Genomic DNA, 16421 nt, shown 5'->3' with positions numbered 1-16421 from the left:
ACAGAGTCGGGAGACCCGGGATCAGTTCTGGCCTCAGATACTTAGCCCACACAAAATAACTGGCCGTGTAACCTTGAGCAAGTTACTTAACCCCAGTTGCTTAAAAAAAAAAAAGACCTTGAGAGTGTCCTTGTATGGCTTCTTCTGACACCGTGTGGGCACTTGCCCTGTAAGAGTCTGTAAAATAGTCTTTTTGGCAAGTGTATGTTTTGCATTCAAACTATGTAACCAGCCCATCAGAGTTGTGCTTTCTGCAGTAGAGTTTGAATGCTTGGCAATTGAGCTCAAGAAAAGAACTCAATGTCTGGTATCTTATCCTGCTAGGTGATCTTCATAATCTTCCTAAGACAATTCAAATGGAAGCGATTCAGTTTCCTGGCATAGTACTGGTAGACTGTCCAGATTTCACAGGGAATAGAACAACTGAGGTCAGCACAACAGCTCTGTAGACCTTCAGTTTGGTCTGTCCTCAGTCAGTCTGATATCTCTTCTCTCCCACACCTTCCTTTGGAGCCTCCCAAACACTGAGCTAGCTCTGGCAATGCTATAGCAGCCCTGAGTGAAACAAGGCTGGCAAATGAAGGCCAGCTCACTGACAATGGAACTGGATACATGTTTTTCTGGGTGGCCACAGTGAAGGGGAATGCTGTGAAGCTGGTCTAGGTTTTGCAATCAAAACTAATCTGGTCAGCAAGCTTGTAAGCCTACCAAAAGGAGTGACCAACAAGCTCTTGACAATGCAATTGCTGCTTGCAGAGGAAAAAAAATCAACATACATTGTCTAGTAGTTAACAAAAGAAGATTGACTTAACCATGACAAGAGCAAGATATTCAGTAAATACATCTGTCAAAGTTACCCCATGTGGACTACACCATGGCCAGCCAACAAAATTTTGGCAATGGTTTCAGTACCTTTTAGGGGGAAACTGCCTTAACTTGTGCAGAGGGATAGGGGTCAGGCTCTTGCTCCCATCACATGAACAAAGGCAGAAGAGTGCAGGAGGAGATCAGGAAGCAGCTACTGGTCCAGTATGGCAGGAACATACAGGGCATGAAGGTGAGTGATACAAAATGAATTTGGAAAAGTAGGCTAGAGCCAGAATGCAGAGGGCCTTTAGTGCCCCTCTGAATAATTGGTATTTTATTCTATAGGCTGTGCTTTAGAGTTGCTTTCAGTTATGCCTGACTCTTCATGACCTTATTTGGGGTTTTCTTGGCAAAGATACCAGAGTGATTTTCCATTTCCTTCTTCAGCTCATTTTACAGATGAGAAAACTGAGGTAAACAAGGTTAAATGACTTGCCCAGGGTCACACAGCTAGTAAGTGTCTGAGGCTGGTTTTGAAGATATCTCTTCCTTCTCCAGGGCCAGCACTCTATCCACTGTGCCACCTAACTGCCCTCTGTAGGCAGATAATAATGGAATTTGGGTGACATATCTGTGCACTAGGATGATTATTTCAGCAGCTGGGCGAAGATGGATTGGCAAAGATCAATTTTGATTGATAGAGGCAAGAAGATCAGTTAACAGGTTATTTATTATAGCAGTCTAGGTAGATACAACAATAAGAATAACCCCAAAGTTGTTGATAAGGTATTTGAATAACCTTTGTGGTGAAATAAACTTAATAATAGTCCTCCCTCCCCCCTAAAAAAATAAATAAAGGAATAGAGTATAAAGAAGGAAAAAAAAAGGAATTGTGAACTTCACAGATATTGAACAAAAAGGGGCAGGAAGGCAGGGTAAGCACTTAAAGGTGAGGTAGACTCTGGGATATTTGTTTTTTAAGTGCATTGGGATTTATTCACAACTGAGTCCCTCTTACTTCCCACAGCATCTTGTTGTAAAAACAATGTCACATTAGGCTTAGCTTTTAATTTTATGTTTTATCTATTGTGAATATCCTCTAAATATCTATTTGTGGCAGATCTTTCTACAGGAAGCAATTCTATCAGTAACGTGATTATATATACTTTTATTTTTAAGTATTCTGAATTTATTTGTATTTTCATCTTGACTGTTATAGGTTCCTTCAGGGCAAAGACTGCCTTTTGTTTCTTCAGCCTAGGGCTTAGCATGTTACTAACTGGCTGACTATTGTTCAGTAATTATTTTCTAAGTGTCCACTGTGTAAAGCAAGGTGCTAGACATAGTTTGACTTTCAACTCCTCAAGGGGAAGGAATAATAGACTCAAGTACTGATCCATGTATTCAAACTATGTGACCTTCCTCCCTTTGTATACCAGGGGTTCTCTCATGTAGGATGATTTGGGAAAATTTGCCCCTCCTGTTTGATTGCTTCTCTCTCTCTCTCTCTCTCTCTCTCTCTCTCTCTCTCTCTCTCTCTCTCTCTCTCTCTCTCTCGCTCTCTCTCTCTCTCTCTCTCTCTCTCTCTCTCTCTCTCTCTCTCTCTCGCTCTCGCTCTCTCTCTCTCGCTCTCTCCCTTTCCCCCTTTTCTCCCCTTCTTTCCCTCTCCTCCCTTCCCAGGAGGATGCAGAACACCTGTACAAAAAATGTAAACGGTATGACCTACTGAACAAATTCTACCAGGCTTCAGACCAGTGGCAGAAAGCTGTGGAAATAGCTGAGACCCATGACCGAGTTCACCTCCGTACCACCTACTACAACTATGCCAAGCACTTGGAAGCCACAGCAGATTGTAGTCTGGCACTGAGCTAGTGAGTAATCACTAGTGGAGGGGTGGGGTTTCAAGGTTTGCCTTTGGGTGGGGGGTCACAGGAGGGAAGCGTGTGAAGGTATGTGGGTGCCCTGGCTCTTCCTCAGACTAATCCTGGAATTTGGGGGCACTTAACTAATTAATAACTTTGGCCTTCCACTTCTCCATTTGTACCCTGATGAGATAGATTTCCATAAATATTATCAAGGAATGGTGTCCATTGATACAGATACCATATGCTAAGATCACAAGAGAACTAAAAAGCACTACAGAAGAATTTGTAACTTCATGTGGTAGGCTAATCATTCTTTTTGCCTTTAAACCTAACCCTCCCACTGCAGATTTAGCTCTGACTTTCTAGGAGCTTCTGGAGAATTAATGGCTCCTTTTTCTTTCTTTCTTTCTTTCCTTTTTTTTTTTTTTTTGCATTTTAACAAATGATACAATTCAGTTTTCAAATAGGCCAAAGAATACACAGCTGAACATCTTATTTATGAGCTCTGAGAATGGCTGAAGTCATAGAATTAACCTATCAGTTCACTTTAATTGTTTTATCATTTATTGAACTTGATATTTTTTTTTTTGTGAGAGAAGCTGCCCAGTTTTGGGAACATACCTTTTATAGTGTTTCCCCAAAGCTCAGAAAGCTATTCACTTCCAGAAGTAGAACAGCTGATTCCCAAGTGGGCTTCTTCCCTCTATGATTTGATTCATTGCCATTTGTGAGTCATGATGAGCATAAAGTGTCCTGAGCACGGTAACAAGCTGGGCCTAAATATAGTCATTGACTTGACAGTCCTGAAAAATCCCTAACAGAGCTACAGACCTAAGGACCAACGTCCAAGCATTTGGCAAGTCTTCACTTGCATTTGCTTATGTTGTTTCCTGCTGAATTTATTTTCTACTTCTCTTCTATTGTTATTGGGGAGCAACAAGGGGTGGTAAGGAGTAGGTCTTGTAATGGATGTAGAACACTTTCAGATGACACTTATTGTGTCAGATCTCATTGTTCTTTCGTCATTGTATTCTGAACAGCTATGAGAAATCAGACACACATAGGTTTGAGGTGCCAAGGATGCTCTCAGAAGATCTGCAGTCTCTGGAGATTTACATAAATAAAATGAAAGACAAGTAAGTCCTCTCGCTGGCCTGCCCCTGGAGGTCTGGGTATTGAGAAATCAGAAGTGTTTCTAGCCTGACTGCGGCTGTCATGGAAGCTGGCTTTCTCTGTCATTGTGATTTGGATCTAACTTCTGACTTAGAGCCTAGTGTGCATGAGGCCTAGGAAGAACGTATAGAGTCTGTTCTGAGAGACTTAGTTTTTAGGTCTTATCTTAAGTCTGTAAATGGACCTAGTTAGAGCTTCTCATACAGAAGATGTTCTTTTCAAATGAGATTTTCTCAGGGCGGTGAGAACAACATTCTCAGCCATCTTCCATGATTTCAGGCAGCAATATGAAGAACAGTCTGGGATTGATGCAGAAATGTGGCTTCCAACAAAGAGAGTAACTATACAGAAATCCAGCCTGTTTTTCTTCTGTGGCTTCTAACATCTTTCTTCATGTCACCTGTAGAGCTTCACAGATGACAGTGTGACTCCCTAGCAGTGAAGATAAGCCCTTAAGGAACAGAACCTGAGCTTAGGCCTCTTGTCACTGAAAGCTGGTGACCCACATTTTGAAGCTATGAGATTTCCCCTAAGGATGGGAAATTTATCCTAGAGTGTTGGTTGTTGGTTTTTTTTTTTTTTGGAGGGGGGAAGGCAAGGCAGTTGGGGTTAAGTGACTTGCCCAAGGTCACACAGCAAGTAAGTATGGCAAGTGTCTGAGGCTGGATTTGAACTCAGGTCCTCCTGACTCCAGGGCCAATGCTTTATTCACTGCACCACCTAGTCACCCCTATTGGAGTGTTTTTGAAGCAATAAGTTGAAGCCTACAGGGGCTTCATTTTCAGATGAGTCTGGGAGGCCAGGACTAGATTGCATTGACAAAAACATGCAAAATGTGGTCTTTCTGTGCTTTGTAGGAGTCTGTGGAAGTGGTGGGCTCAGTACTTAGAAAGCCAGGCAGACATGGACTCAGCGCTGCGGTATTATGAATTGGCTCAGGATTATTTCTCTCTTGTCCGCATTTACTGCTTCCAAGGCAACATTCAGAAGGTAAGATCACTTTTGAAAGATACATGAGAGCTGGGATGGGGAGCTCTTTGACCCTGTGTAGGTAAAAAGCAAAGCCAATAAGTTTAATGTGGATTTCTTTGCAGGCTGCTGAAATAGCCAATGAAACAGGGAACTGGGCAGCATCATATCATTTGGCCCGTCAGTATGAAAGCCAAGAGGAAATCAAACAGGCTGTCCACTTCTACACCAGGGCCCAGGCCTTTAATAATGCCATCCGTTTATGTAAGGTAAGGGCCCAAGAGCCTGACCAGGGTGAAGACTCTTTCAGAAACATGTTTAGAGTAGTATAGATATATCATTAGAGGATTTCTCTCCATGGAGAAGCTAGACTACGTCAGATAAGAAAACTTTACTCAGAGACTTATCTTCCTCTTCTTTCCAGGAGAACAACTTAGATGATCAGCTGATGAATTTGGCTTTGTTGAGTTCCCCGGAAGACATGATTGAGGCAGCACGATATTATGAGGAGAAGGGAGAACAAATGGACAGAGCAGTCATGTTGTATCACAAGGTATGTGGGGAGCCTACCTGTTACTGAACTGATCTGGAGGATGTTGACTTCTGGTGTGTTCAGGCGCCCCGAGTTAACTTCAGGTCCTCTGGGTGTCTGGGGAGCTATAGCTAGGGTAGGGTGACAGTGGTAAAAGCACTGGTTTTCACTTGAGCTGAAGAATGACTGAGCTTAGCAAGAAGAATTTGAAATAGAAGCCAAATGACCCTTTTCCTTCTCGAGGTTCTCCAAGGACCCTTTTCCTTTTCCCTCAGTCAGCTCCTCCCTGATCCCTCCCCTCTCCATCCTTCATGCCCCACAGTGGCTTTCCTAGCCACAAACTCATGTGGACTGCAGTCTCCAGCCATGGAGGGCCAGTACCTCAGCCTATTTCATGCATATAGCTGGAGGGTTCTTAGGTCTGTGGAGTTGTTTTTTAAAAAAAAAATTGATATCTCTTTTCAATATAATTAATTTTCTTTTTAATTCTATATATTTTATTTTATGTTTTTAAAATCATTCTGAGAAAGGGGCTGGCTTTACCATACTGCCAAGGGAGTCAGTGACAAAAAATGATTAAGAACCCATGCTCTATCTGATGAAAAACTATTATCATTCTATCTCTCCCTGTTTGCTCTCCTAAACCTATTCTTCATCCTCACCATGACCTTAAGTATCTCTATCCACCCCATTCTTTCTGAGACCATTTTACTTTTCCACTTTTTTAATGTCCACCCTCTAACCAGTTCAGCTAACTCTACTTTGTCCTCTACTCTCAAATCCTTGTACCCTTGTCCTATCACAGATAGTGTCTGTCGGACCTGAACCCTGGACTACTCTGACCATTTGCTTTTTCTGCTTCTATTCATCTGGTGCAAAACATGTCATGCAACCAGATTGAGAAGATCCACTATACATTTACATTATCTAACAACTATATGCTCACTTGCAGAAAGGCAATCCTTTTACTGCTCACTAACTGTTCTCCATCTTCCACTAACTGTTCTTCTACTTCCCACAGAAGCTGTGCCAAAGCTTTTCTTCTCTCCTTACGCTTTTCCTTATTCCTTCTTCCCACCCTGTGAGCTCTCTCATCTCATCTCAAAACCTCTTGACATCATCTGCTTTTTCCTTCTTTTCTACAAGATCTGATAAGGAGGTGGCCCTTCTCCAAGGCCATTTGCCCTTGATCCCATCTCAGTCTTCTTCAGGAGATCATCCCACCTCAAACATCCCTCCTCTCTCTAATCTTCAATCCCTTCCTATTCACTAGTTTCTTTCCTGCTTCCTATAAGTCTCCCCAGTCTTTAAAATTTTTTCACTAAACCCTACCAGCTCCTCAAAGTATCCTCCCTTTCTAAGCCAAACTCAGAGAAAAAAAGCTGTCCTTTCCTTATCTCTCTCTTCTGTCCTCTTTACTACCTGGCTTCCAAATTCATCACTCATCTGAAACTGTTCTCTCCAAAGTTACTTGCCAAATCTAATTTCTCAGTCCTTTCTGCAGCATCTTTTAATGTTGAACACCCTCTCCTTCAGGATACTTTTCCCTTCTCTGTTTTTTTTTGTGACATTCTTTCCTCCTGGTTCTCCTCAATTTCTTTCTTTCTTGGTCTCCTCTGCTGTTTCATCACCCATATTATGTCCCCTAAAGTCTTCCGCAATGCTCTCTCTTGGACTCTCTCTCTGTCTCTCTCCCTCCCTCTCTCCTGTCACTTGATGACCTCCTTAGTTCCCATGGTCCACATATAATCTCTATGTTGATGACTCCCAGATCCTTTATATAGCCCTAGGCTCTCTCCTGAGGTCTAGTTCCACATCACCAGTTGCCTATATGAAATTGGATCCCCACGACATCTCAAACTCAGCATGTCTGGAACAGAGCTCAGCCTCGTCTGCTCCCAATCCACCCATCTTCCAAACTTCCCTATTTCTCTCAAGGGAGAGCCTGACCTTCCAGCCACTGAGGTTGACAGTCCTCATAATTATCCTTGACGCCTCACTCCTCACTCCACATAGACAAACGGTTGCCATGTCTCATTTATACTTCCTCAGTCTGTCTTGCCTAAATCCCTTTCTCTCTACTCACATAGCCACCACCCTTCTTTAGGCTCTTGTCCCTTCTCCTTGATATCCCTTCCACAAGTCTTTCCCCACTCCAGCCCATCCTCCACACAACTGCCAAAGGGATCTGACCACGTCACTTCTCTACTCCTGCAGCTTCTTATTGCATCAGATATAAACTGCTGTTTGGCAATGAAAGCCCTTCATAGCCTGGCCCCTTGCCACCTTTGAGCCTAAGAATACAATTCTTCTCTTCCCATACTCTGCAGTCTAGACAAACTCACCTCCTTGTTGTTCCTCAGTGCTCTCCTCTCCTCTGTCTCAGAAGCCTGCTCTTCCTTCTGGATTCTTCTCAAGCACTGCTTGATCTCCTGACAGCCAACATCCTCCCGATCTTCTATTTATTTTGAATTAGTTCTAGATGGGTTGATGGGTAGATAGACAGGTAGACACAGACATAGATACACACATACATACACACACACGTACATTTATTATTTCCCCTGCTCCTTGAAAGCAGAGACTTTTTATTTTTGTTTTTGTATCTCTAGTGCCTAGCACATAAATGCTTGCTGAGTGCTTGGAACACCAGCTCAAAGGGCTATTCTGTGTTCTGCAGGCTGGCCACTTTTCCAAGGCCTTGGAACTAGCATTTGCCACCCAGCAGTTTGTGGCTCTGCAGCTGATTGCTGAGGATTTGGATGAGAAGTCAGACCCAGCCCTCCTAGCTCGCTGCTCTGACTTCTTCATTGAGCACAGTCAGTACGAGAAGGCAGTGGAACTGTTGTTGGCAGCCAAGAAAGTAAGTACCTTCATTCCAGCCCCTCCTAAGCCCCCAGATATGAAATAAGAGAACAGAAAGGAAGTCGGCTCATTATTTAAAGAACTGTCCTCATCTTTAGCCTCTGGCCCATACCTCCCTGTAGATTCGGTCACATTTCAGACTCCAATTTCATCCTTTTTACCCCACAATTAAAATGCACTCTTATTTGTGGCTATAAAGGGACAAATATCCTTACATGGCTACCATCCAAAGAAGTAGCCAGGGAGACCCCATCCTAAAGTACAAAGAGGAACAGAAAATAAATTCCTTTTGACTCAGTGTTCCTAGAGCTCACTACTGCAACTGTAAGCAAGTATACTTTATACTTATGACCTCACATGGTAGCCAGTGAGCAATAAGAATTATTTTTTTTAAGTTCTTTTCAAGTGGAAAAAATTTACACAGATTTTATATGGCTTATTAAACATAATTAGCTTATGCAAGTTGAAAAAAATCTCATTTCTCACATCTACACTGAAAATAATTCACAAATGGGCAATACCTTTGCATTTATAGCTTCTGATATGTTAATTTCCTCTGTGATTCATCCACTTATGTGCAATTTGTTTCCCTTCCTCTCTTTTGGGGGGGGGTTATTTCACCAGATTTTTTGTTTTATTTCATTCAAATCCATACCCTTGACTTCACATCTTCCTCCAATGAAAATGAGCTTGCTTTACCATGATACATGCTAGGCAGAGGTGGAGAGGGTCCCACCATGTTGCCAGGTCTTGGTGGTACCTACAGCTCACACCTTTTCCCTCAGAGCCCTCAGAGACTTAGCTATCAAGGTTAATCACCATCTGAGCAACCAATAAAACTTGCTCTTTCTGAAAAGAGAGAAGAGTACCCAGGCCTGCCCAGAGATCCAAGGAAGGACTAAGGCAGATCTGAGCCCACTCTGTCCCAAAGCAGCTGTTGTAGTCAATGACCCACAAGTGACAACAGCATCTTGGTTTCCGTGGTTTTGTTTCAGTACCAGGATGCCCTTCAGCTCTGCCTAGAGCAAAACATGATCATCACTGAGGAGATGGCAGAGAAGATGACGGTCGCTAAAGATTCTAAGGACCTTTCTGAGGAGTCACGTCGGGAACTGCTGGAACAAATTGCAAACTGCTGTATGCGGCAAGGCAACTACCACTTGGCTACCAAGAAGTACACACAGGCGGGGAATAAGCTGAAGGTGAAGCTGGCCCCGGCCTGGGGATGGTAGTGTGAGAGGGCAGCTAAGGGGGCTGGGGGAGCTGGGTTACAGGTGTTAAAGGGCTTTCAGATGTCAGGGGCCATACTGAAGATAGCCACAGAGCCTCTCTCTCAAGTATAAATAGGAAAAAGCGCATTAGCCCACAGCCTTTTTTCCCCCCATTCTTAGCTACCACCTTAGTTCAAGGCCATATCACCACTTACCCGATTCCTAATTTACCTTCCTGCCTCAAGTCTCTCCCCACTCCAGTATATCCTTCCCACAGCTACCAAGGTATTTTCCCTCAGTGCAGATCTGATCAGGTTACATCCCAGCTAAATAAACTCTCAATGTTCCTGTTGCTGCCACGATAAAATATAAATTCTTTTAATAACATGATTATCTGGTTCCGCCCTATCTTTCCAGTCTTAAACATTACTCCCATTCTCCCATTCTCCCGTTCAGCCAGACTGGCCTTTTTATTTCTCAATCCTAGCACCCTGTCTTCCATCCCAGTGTCTTAGCATTGGTTATCCCTCACAGCTGGAATGCGTACCTTCCTTCTCTGCTTCAGAGAATTCCTCACTTCCTTCAAGACTCAGCTCAGGTGTCCCCCCATCTTCACAAAACCTTTCTTGACCCTCCCAATCCATCCCCCACCTTGCAATGATTCTGTTCCATGTGTAGATGCTGCCTCCCTTGATAGAGATAAAGTTCTTTGGGAACAGGATGATTCACTTCTTGCTGCCTGCTGAATCTGGCAGAGCTTCTGGCACATGCACATGCTAGGTGGTAAGGAAATGATTGTGGCTTATCTCTGCAGGCAGTAGGAAAGAGCTTCTCTTTTTTGGGGTATCAAGTGAATTGCAAGATCAGTGAGAAATTATGTGGCTCTCCTGCCAGCATGTGTCAGAGAACAATGAAGCAATTCACCCTTAGTACAGAATATCGAGATCTGCCCTACCTACCTAGGCAAAAGAAATAACCCTACAGTTTTTGAGATTAACTTTCCATTCAAGTTATCTTATCTCACAGCCCCATCATGTTAATGTTGACTTCTGATATCTTACCTCTGTCCAGGCCATGAGAGCCCTGCTGAAGTCTGGGGACACTGAGAAAATTGTATTTTTTGCGGGAGTCTCTAGGCAAAAAGAAATTTATATCATGGCTGCCAACTATTTACAATCTCTGGATTGGCGCAAAGAACCAGAGATTATGAAGAACATCATCAGTTTCTACACCAAAGGGAGGGCCCTGGACCTTCTGGCTGGCTTTTATGATGCCTGTGCCCAGGTACATACCCTCTTTCCATTTTCTTGGGCATATAGGGAATATGGGAGACCACACCTCATGCATTCTTGGTTGGCTTTATCTATGCAGGTGGAGATTGATGAGTACCAAAACTATGACAAAGCCCATGGAGCACTGACTGAGGCCTACAAGTGCCTTTCAAAAGCCAAGGCAAAGAGTCCCATGGAGCAAGAGACCAAACTAGCGCAGCTGCAAAGTAAGATGACTCTTGTGAAGAGATTCATCCAAGCCCGAAGGTAACTCTTATCATGGAATGCCACAGAATCACAGGAAGAATTACATTGGTTCTTTTTAGACCCAGAGTGCCAAACTAGAGGCAATGCCAGAAGTTACAGAGAGATAAATTTAATTTTGATATTAAGAAAAACCTCAGGGCATCTAGGTGGAGCACTAGCCCTGGAGTCAGGAGGCCCTGAATTCAAATCTGACCCCAGACACTTAACACTTACTGTGTGACCTTGGGCAAGTCACTTAACCCCACTTGCCCTGCCTCCCCTTCCTCCCCCCAAAAGCAGAAGGGGAACAGGCTGCCTCAGGAGGCCATATGGTCCTCCTTCCTTGGGAGATTCCAGCAGGGGCTGGCTGGCCACTTGCATATAGAATGGAAATTCTTTGAATGCTGGCATTGAGAATGACCACTGAGAGCCCCTCTACCAAAAACCAAAGACAGCACTAGGGTTTTTCATATCTTTCTGCTGAATAAATACCTTTTCAAAACCACATAACTTATTCCAGCCCTTGCTCAAATTATTCATGGTAATCACCTCCAGAGCCAGCAGCAGATTCTTTTATAGAAATCCTCATTGATGATAAATCTTTGTCCTTTGAAGCAGATGTGATTTGGGGGGCAGATCTGATAATAGCTATAGTAATAGCTAATATTTATATGGTACCTTTTGTGTGCCAGGCCCTGTGCTTAGTGCTTTATAATTATCCTCAAAGCAACCCTGAGAGGTAGGTGCTGTCACATTATCCCCATTTGACAGATGCAGAAACAGAAGCAAACAGAGGTTAAGGGATTTGCCTGGGGTCATACAACTAGTATGTGTCTGAGGCCAGTCATCATATCTCCTGGCCCAGCACTGTATCCACTATAACACCAAGCTCTGGCTACAAAAGTGAGCTTTGAATGGCATTTTTTATCAAAATAAGAGTGGACTAGAATATTGGGCTTGGAAAATAGCTCTGAAAGATTCTCCCAAGGGAGGATTGCCAGGAATTTTTTGAAGAATTACAGCATGGCTGCAATGGTCTTTGAAGGTGAATACTCATTAAAGCAGAGCATGAGCATATTAATATTGATTTGTTTGTTTAAAAATCTACCTCATCACTTTTATATTCATAAAGAAAGTAGTTTACTCATAAGGGAGCTCTGAGACAGTTACACTTTATCTAGGGCCTGAAAGTTACTCCTAGAGACAATTACCTGGTAAGATTTTGCATGCTTTATAAACCAAACCGGGTGGGGAATTTGGGTCTCTTTATCTGCTTTATTAGGAATGTGGGATTCAGAATGACCCTTTCCTCTCACTAGGACTTACACAGAAGACCCAAAAGAGTCAGTTAAGCAATGTGAGCTTCTCCTAGAAGAGCCAGATCTGGACAGTACTATCCGGATAGGGGATGTCTATGGATTCCTTGTTGAACATTACTTGCAAATGGAGGAATACCAGATGGTATGTGCTGAGTTAGTAGACTCCTCTTCATAAGGTTATATAGGCAATTTGCTGGTTTTGATGGTCATATTTGTAGGAGTTGAAACTGATCTTGACCTAAGGTATTCCAATATTCTTGTGAATATATTTCTATTATTCTGGTTTTCCAAATAAGCTTATCAATAAACATTTATTAGGCACTAAATATATGCAAGACACTATGCTAAGTGCTGGGATAGAAAAGCAAAAACAGTCCCTGAAAAAATTCATAAGAAGAAACAAAATATCAAGAGTATCTAGGGAAATGATGAAAAAACAGGAATAATGGGGATTTGGCATTGCCTGATTTCAAATCCTATAATAAACTGGTAATTATCAACACTTTCTGGTAATGGATAAGAAAAGTTGCTCAGTGTAAGAAATTAGGTAAGCAAGCCATAGAAGTTAATGCTTATAGCAATCTTTGACATAACACAAATCACAAAGTGCCAGGGAAAGAACTCTATTTTAACAATACCTGCTGGGAAAACTGGGTTTTCCAAAACTGGCAAAAAGTTTTAGACAGGCAGCTTACACAATAAATTCCAAATAGAAAAACAAATTTAACAGTCACACTCTTAAAGAATTATAGGAAAATGTAAGGTTGTCTTTCATAGTTGTGACAAGGGATAAATGGATTTGTAACCAGCAACAACAGAGAGAATATTATAAAACACACAATTGATTTTAAAAGCCAAAAGCTTTTGTACAAATAAATACAGCCGGAATAAGATACAGATTTTAACAGACATCTGCAAAAAAATATCCTTAATGAAATTGAAATAAATTTTAATATTATGAGCCATTTGCTAACAGATTAACATAAAAGGATATAAGCACTTTTTAAAATAAATGCTCATAATAGCCCATAATCAGAGAAATGAAAATTAAAATAGCTCTGAGATACCACCTATAGAGATGAAAGAAAACAGGCACTTTTTCTACTACTAGTGGATCTATGAAAACAAGAGATGAAATTGTGCTAGAAATGTTTGACCCAGTAATCTCACTATTGGGTTTATATCCCAAGGAAGTTATTAATAAGAAAAGACCTATGCTATAAAAATATTCATAGCAACACTAGCAACACTCTTTGTAAAAGCAACAAACTGGAAACATACTATAAGCCTAATTGGGCAATAGCTAAACAAACTGGCATGTAAAAATAAAGAAATAGGGGTGGCTAGGTGGCACAGTGAGTAATGTGCCGGCCCCGGAGTCAGGAGAACCCAAGTTTGGTTCCGGCTTCAGACACTTAACACACAAAAAAAAACTAGCCGTGTAACCTTGGGCAAGTTACTTAACCCCAATTGCCCTCCAAAAGGCAAAAAAAAAAAAAAAAGAAATAGAAGTCATAACAAATGACATATATATGAATTCACTTTATGAATTGGTTAAGAATGAAACTAAGTTAAAAGAACAATGTTACTACAACTATGTAAATGAAAATAACTTTAAATGTCAACAACTCAAATAAAATACACTGAACATGTATGTTAATTTATAAAGCCCACACCCATCCTTTCGTTTTAACAAATGGAAACATACTGAAATGTGAGCTTACATGTATGCATTATCAATCACAATTACTCTTTTGTTATTTTGTTTAATTTTGGGGGGGAATTTTATAATATGGGATATTCACTTGGGAGTATTCTGGGGGTATTTGATATATTGAAACAGAATTATCAAGATTTTAAAAAAATCTTCAGTGTTTCTCTACATTCTATAAAATGAGATGCAGACATTTAGGTCACTCCATGATCTGGTTTCTGACTTACTTCTCCAACATTATTTCCCTCTTCTGGCCTACAGGAGCCCTGAACTGTACATAATCTGGTCTATTCAAATGTCTCCTAAATGCACTTCATCCTGTTATACCACATCTTTTCTCATGCATTAACACCCACATCCTTATTCTTCTCTGCATAAATCCCATCCAGCATATAAAGTCTCACTTCAGTCTTACCTCCTTAGAAATGATGTTCCTTTCCTAAACTCTTTTAATAATTAGGTTTTTTGTCAACACATACTATATTTTCACAAACACATGTCATATTCCCTACCAGATTATAAACTCATTTAGGACAATGACTCAAAATTTTTGCAGCCCCCTAGCGATATATATATATAAAACATAGATATTTTTAAAATGTTGGTTGATTGGTTAGGAAAAAACCAATTCTCATATTGTGAGTCTTTTTTTAAGAAACAGCAGATGAGGGGCGGCCAGGTAGCACAGCAAGTAAGAGCACCGGCTCCAGTGTTGGGACGACCTGGAGATCGAATCCCGGGCTCAGGCACTCAGCACCACACCCAGAAATAACTGGCCGTGTAACCTTGAGCAAGTTACTTAACCCCGATTGCTAAAAAAAAAAAAGAAACAGCAGATGAGGTCCAGTAAATATTCCTTTCCAAGTGGAACTTTTAAAAGGCCGTTTTATTTTACCTGAACAAATATGTATACTAGGGCAGATCCACAGTGGGGTAGAGCAGGAACCCTAGAGGTCTGTGCCCTCAAGACATCTTTTCCTATTTGTTTTTTGTGTTTCTTTATTTTTGTCTTTTGGAGGGCAATTGGGGTTAAGCAACTTGCTCGAGGTTACAGGGCTAGTTTTTTTGTGTAGGTGTTAAGTGTCTGAGGCCAGAACCGAACTCGGGTCCTCCTGACTCCAGGGCCGGCCACCTAGCTGCCCCTTCCTATTTGGTTTTAAGCCTCCACTATCCTACATAATTGTGCTCTTACTTATCCAAGCCCTCAGGAGCCATTAATACAGTTCTGCTTGCAGTACAATGTTTCTTGTTTATAATAAATCTGCAGAATAGTAGGTAGGTAGGTATACAAAGAAGTTGAAAATTTATCATATATAGTTATTATATATTACATATAATATAGCTTTGGAGGGTATCAGAATAAGTATATAAAAACCAGGTTCTCAAACTCATTCAGCAGCTTTTAGTGATCTGGTGATACAGCCATCACTGAATTGATTATTGACCATTGAGTCTGAAAGATTAATGCATGTCACACTAATAACTTGCATGACACTACAGGTTCTTGACAAAATCTAATTAGTAATTTCACACTAACTCCTAGGTACAACTATGGTTCTTGCATTCTTTTAAAAAATATTTACTAAAACCATTCTCGCCCCATTCAGCAGGGCCTCTGAATTCTTTTCCAAACCTACTACAGCAAATAGGGTCTTGGGGGGCTCTTGCTCATGTTAGCATAATACACAGGGAAGATTACTCATTTGTGGTTTGAGTATGTAACCATCTAAACCTGCCTTAGTTGTGGTAGATATGGTGGAAGGCAAATAACTAGCTGTTTTTGACACAGGCCTACAAATACCTTGAGGAGATCCGGAAGAGGCTTCCATCTGCTAACCTGACATACTACGTGAACCAGCGGACCATGGATGCAGTCCATCGAGGACTGGGCATCCCACTGAGTTGCATCATGCCGGAGCGAATCCACCATAACAGCATGGAAGATGGCAAGGAGGTAGACGAGGAAGTGATAGAGGAGGTGGAGGATGACTCCTGACTGCGCAGAGCATAGCACATCATATGCTTGCTTTACCTGTGTACTCCTACAGCTGAAAAAGCTACTCCTTGCTGGGGAAAGAGCAGCAGCAATTACTAGGAAAGTTCAGGTGGGGAGCTGCCTGAAGGGAAGAATACTTTGCTGGTAGTGGTGGTTGTTTTGTTTTTAAATTTCCATATTTTAAAAATTCTGATTTTATATTTAAAAAGTTGTTTTTATACCTTTATGCCTCCAAATCTTTGCCTTTGGATGAGAGACTTCATGGCCCACATACACACCATCTGGGTTCCAGTCCTCACAATCTTAGCTTCCCTCCTGACATTTCTATATTAGGATGAAAAGTACCCAAGGAACAGAATGATATGGTCTTTTAGGGTTCAACCAGCTGTGGGGGTGAAGGGCACAAAGCAATTCTGTATAAAAAAAAAAAAGATAGGACTGGGGACAGAACCT

The 16421-nt window shown here is 41.6% G+C and overlaps 1 protein-coding gene and 1 long non-coding RNA gene across 3 annotated transcripts in view; one reads left to right on the top strand and one right to left on the bottom strand.

Moving 5' to 3' along the window:
- Window positions 1-16204, top strand: part of IFT140 (intraflagellar transport 140) — a 179590-nt gene extending 163386 nt beyond the window's left edge. For both annotated transcript variants that reach the window (XM_069108847.1, XM_069108852.1), the window contains 11 exons: window positions 2488-2678; window positions 3713-3808; window positions 4703-4835; window positions 4940-5083; window positions 5239-5367; window positions 8027-8209; window positions 9207-9413; window positions 10494-10706; window positions 10794-10960; window positions 12259-12400; window positions 15762-16204. In XM_069108847.1, the coding sequence (XP_068964948.1) occupies window positions 2488-2678; window positions 3713-3808; window positions 4703-4835; window positions 4940-5083; window positions 5239-5367; window positions 8027-8209; window positions 9207-9413; window positions 10494-10706; window positions 10794-10960; window positions 12259-12400; window positions 15762-15968 (1812 nt within the window). In that variant the 3' untranslated portion in view covers window positions 15969-16204. The remainder of the gene's footprint in view (window positions 1-2487; window positions 2679-3712; window positions 3809-4702; window positions 4836-4939; window positions 5084-5238; window positions 5368-8026; window positions 8210-9206; window positions 9414-10493; window positions 10707-10793; window positions 10961-12258; window positions 12401-15761) is intronic.
- LOC138177713 (uncharacterized) lies at window positions 4751-8009 on the bottom strand. Its single transcript, XR_011172552.1, has 3 exons — window positions 7692-8009; window positions 5385-5477; window positions 4751-4888 (listed from the first exon to the last, which is right to left on the bottom strand). It is a non-coding gene; the product is annotated as an uncharacterized lncRNA (long non-coding RNA).
- Window positions 16205-16421: the final 217 nt, after the last annotated feature.

Source organism: Petaurus breviceps, unplaced genomic scaffold (genome assembly GCF_028583685.1).
Source record: "Petaurus breviceps papuanus isolate PSGF00001 unplaced genomic scaffold, PetGlider_PUasm1.0 138, whole genome shotgun sequence".
NCBI lineage: Eukaryota > Metazoa > Chordata > Mammalia > Diprotodontia > Petauridae > Petaurus > Petaurus breviceps.
Note: the sequence above shows the minus strand (reverse complement) of the source record. Positions and strands in the feature narration are given on the sequence as shown.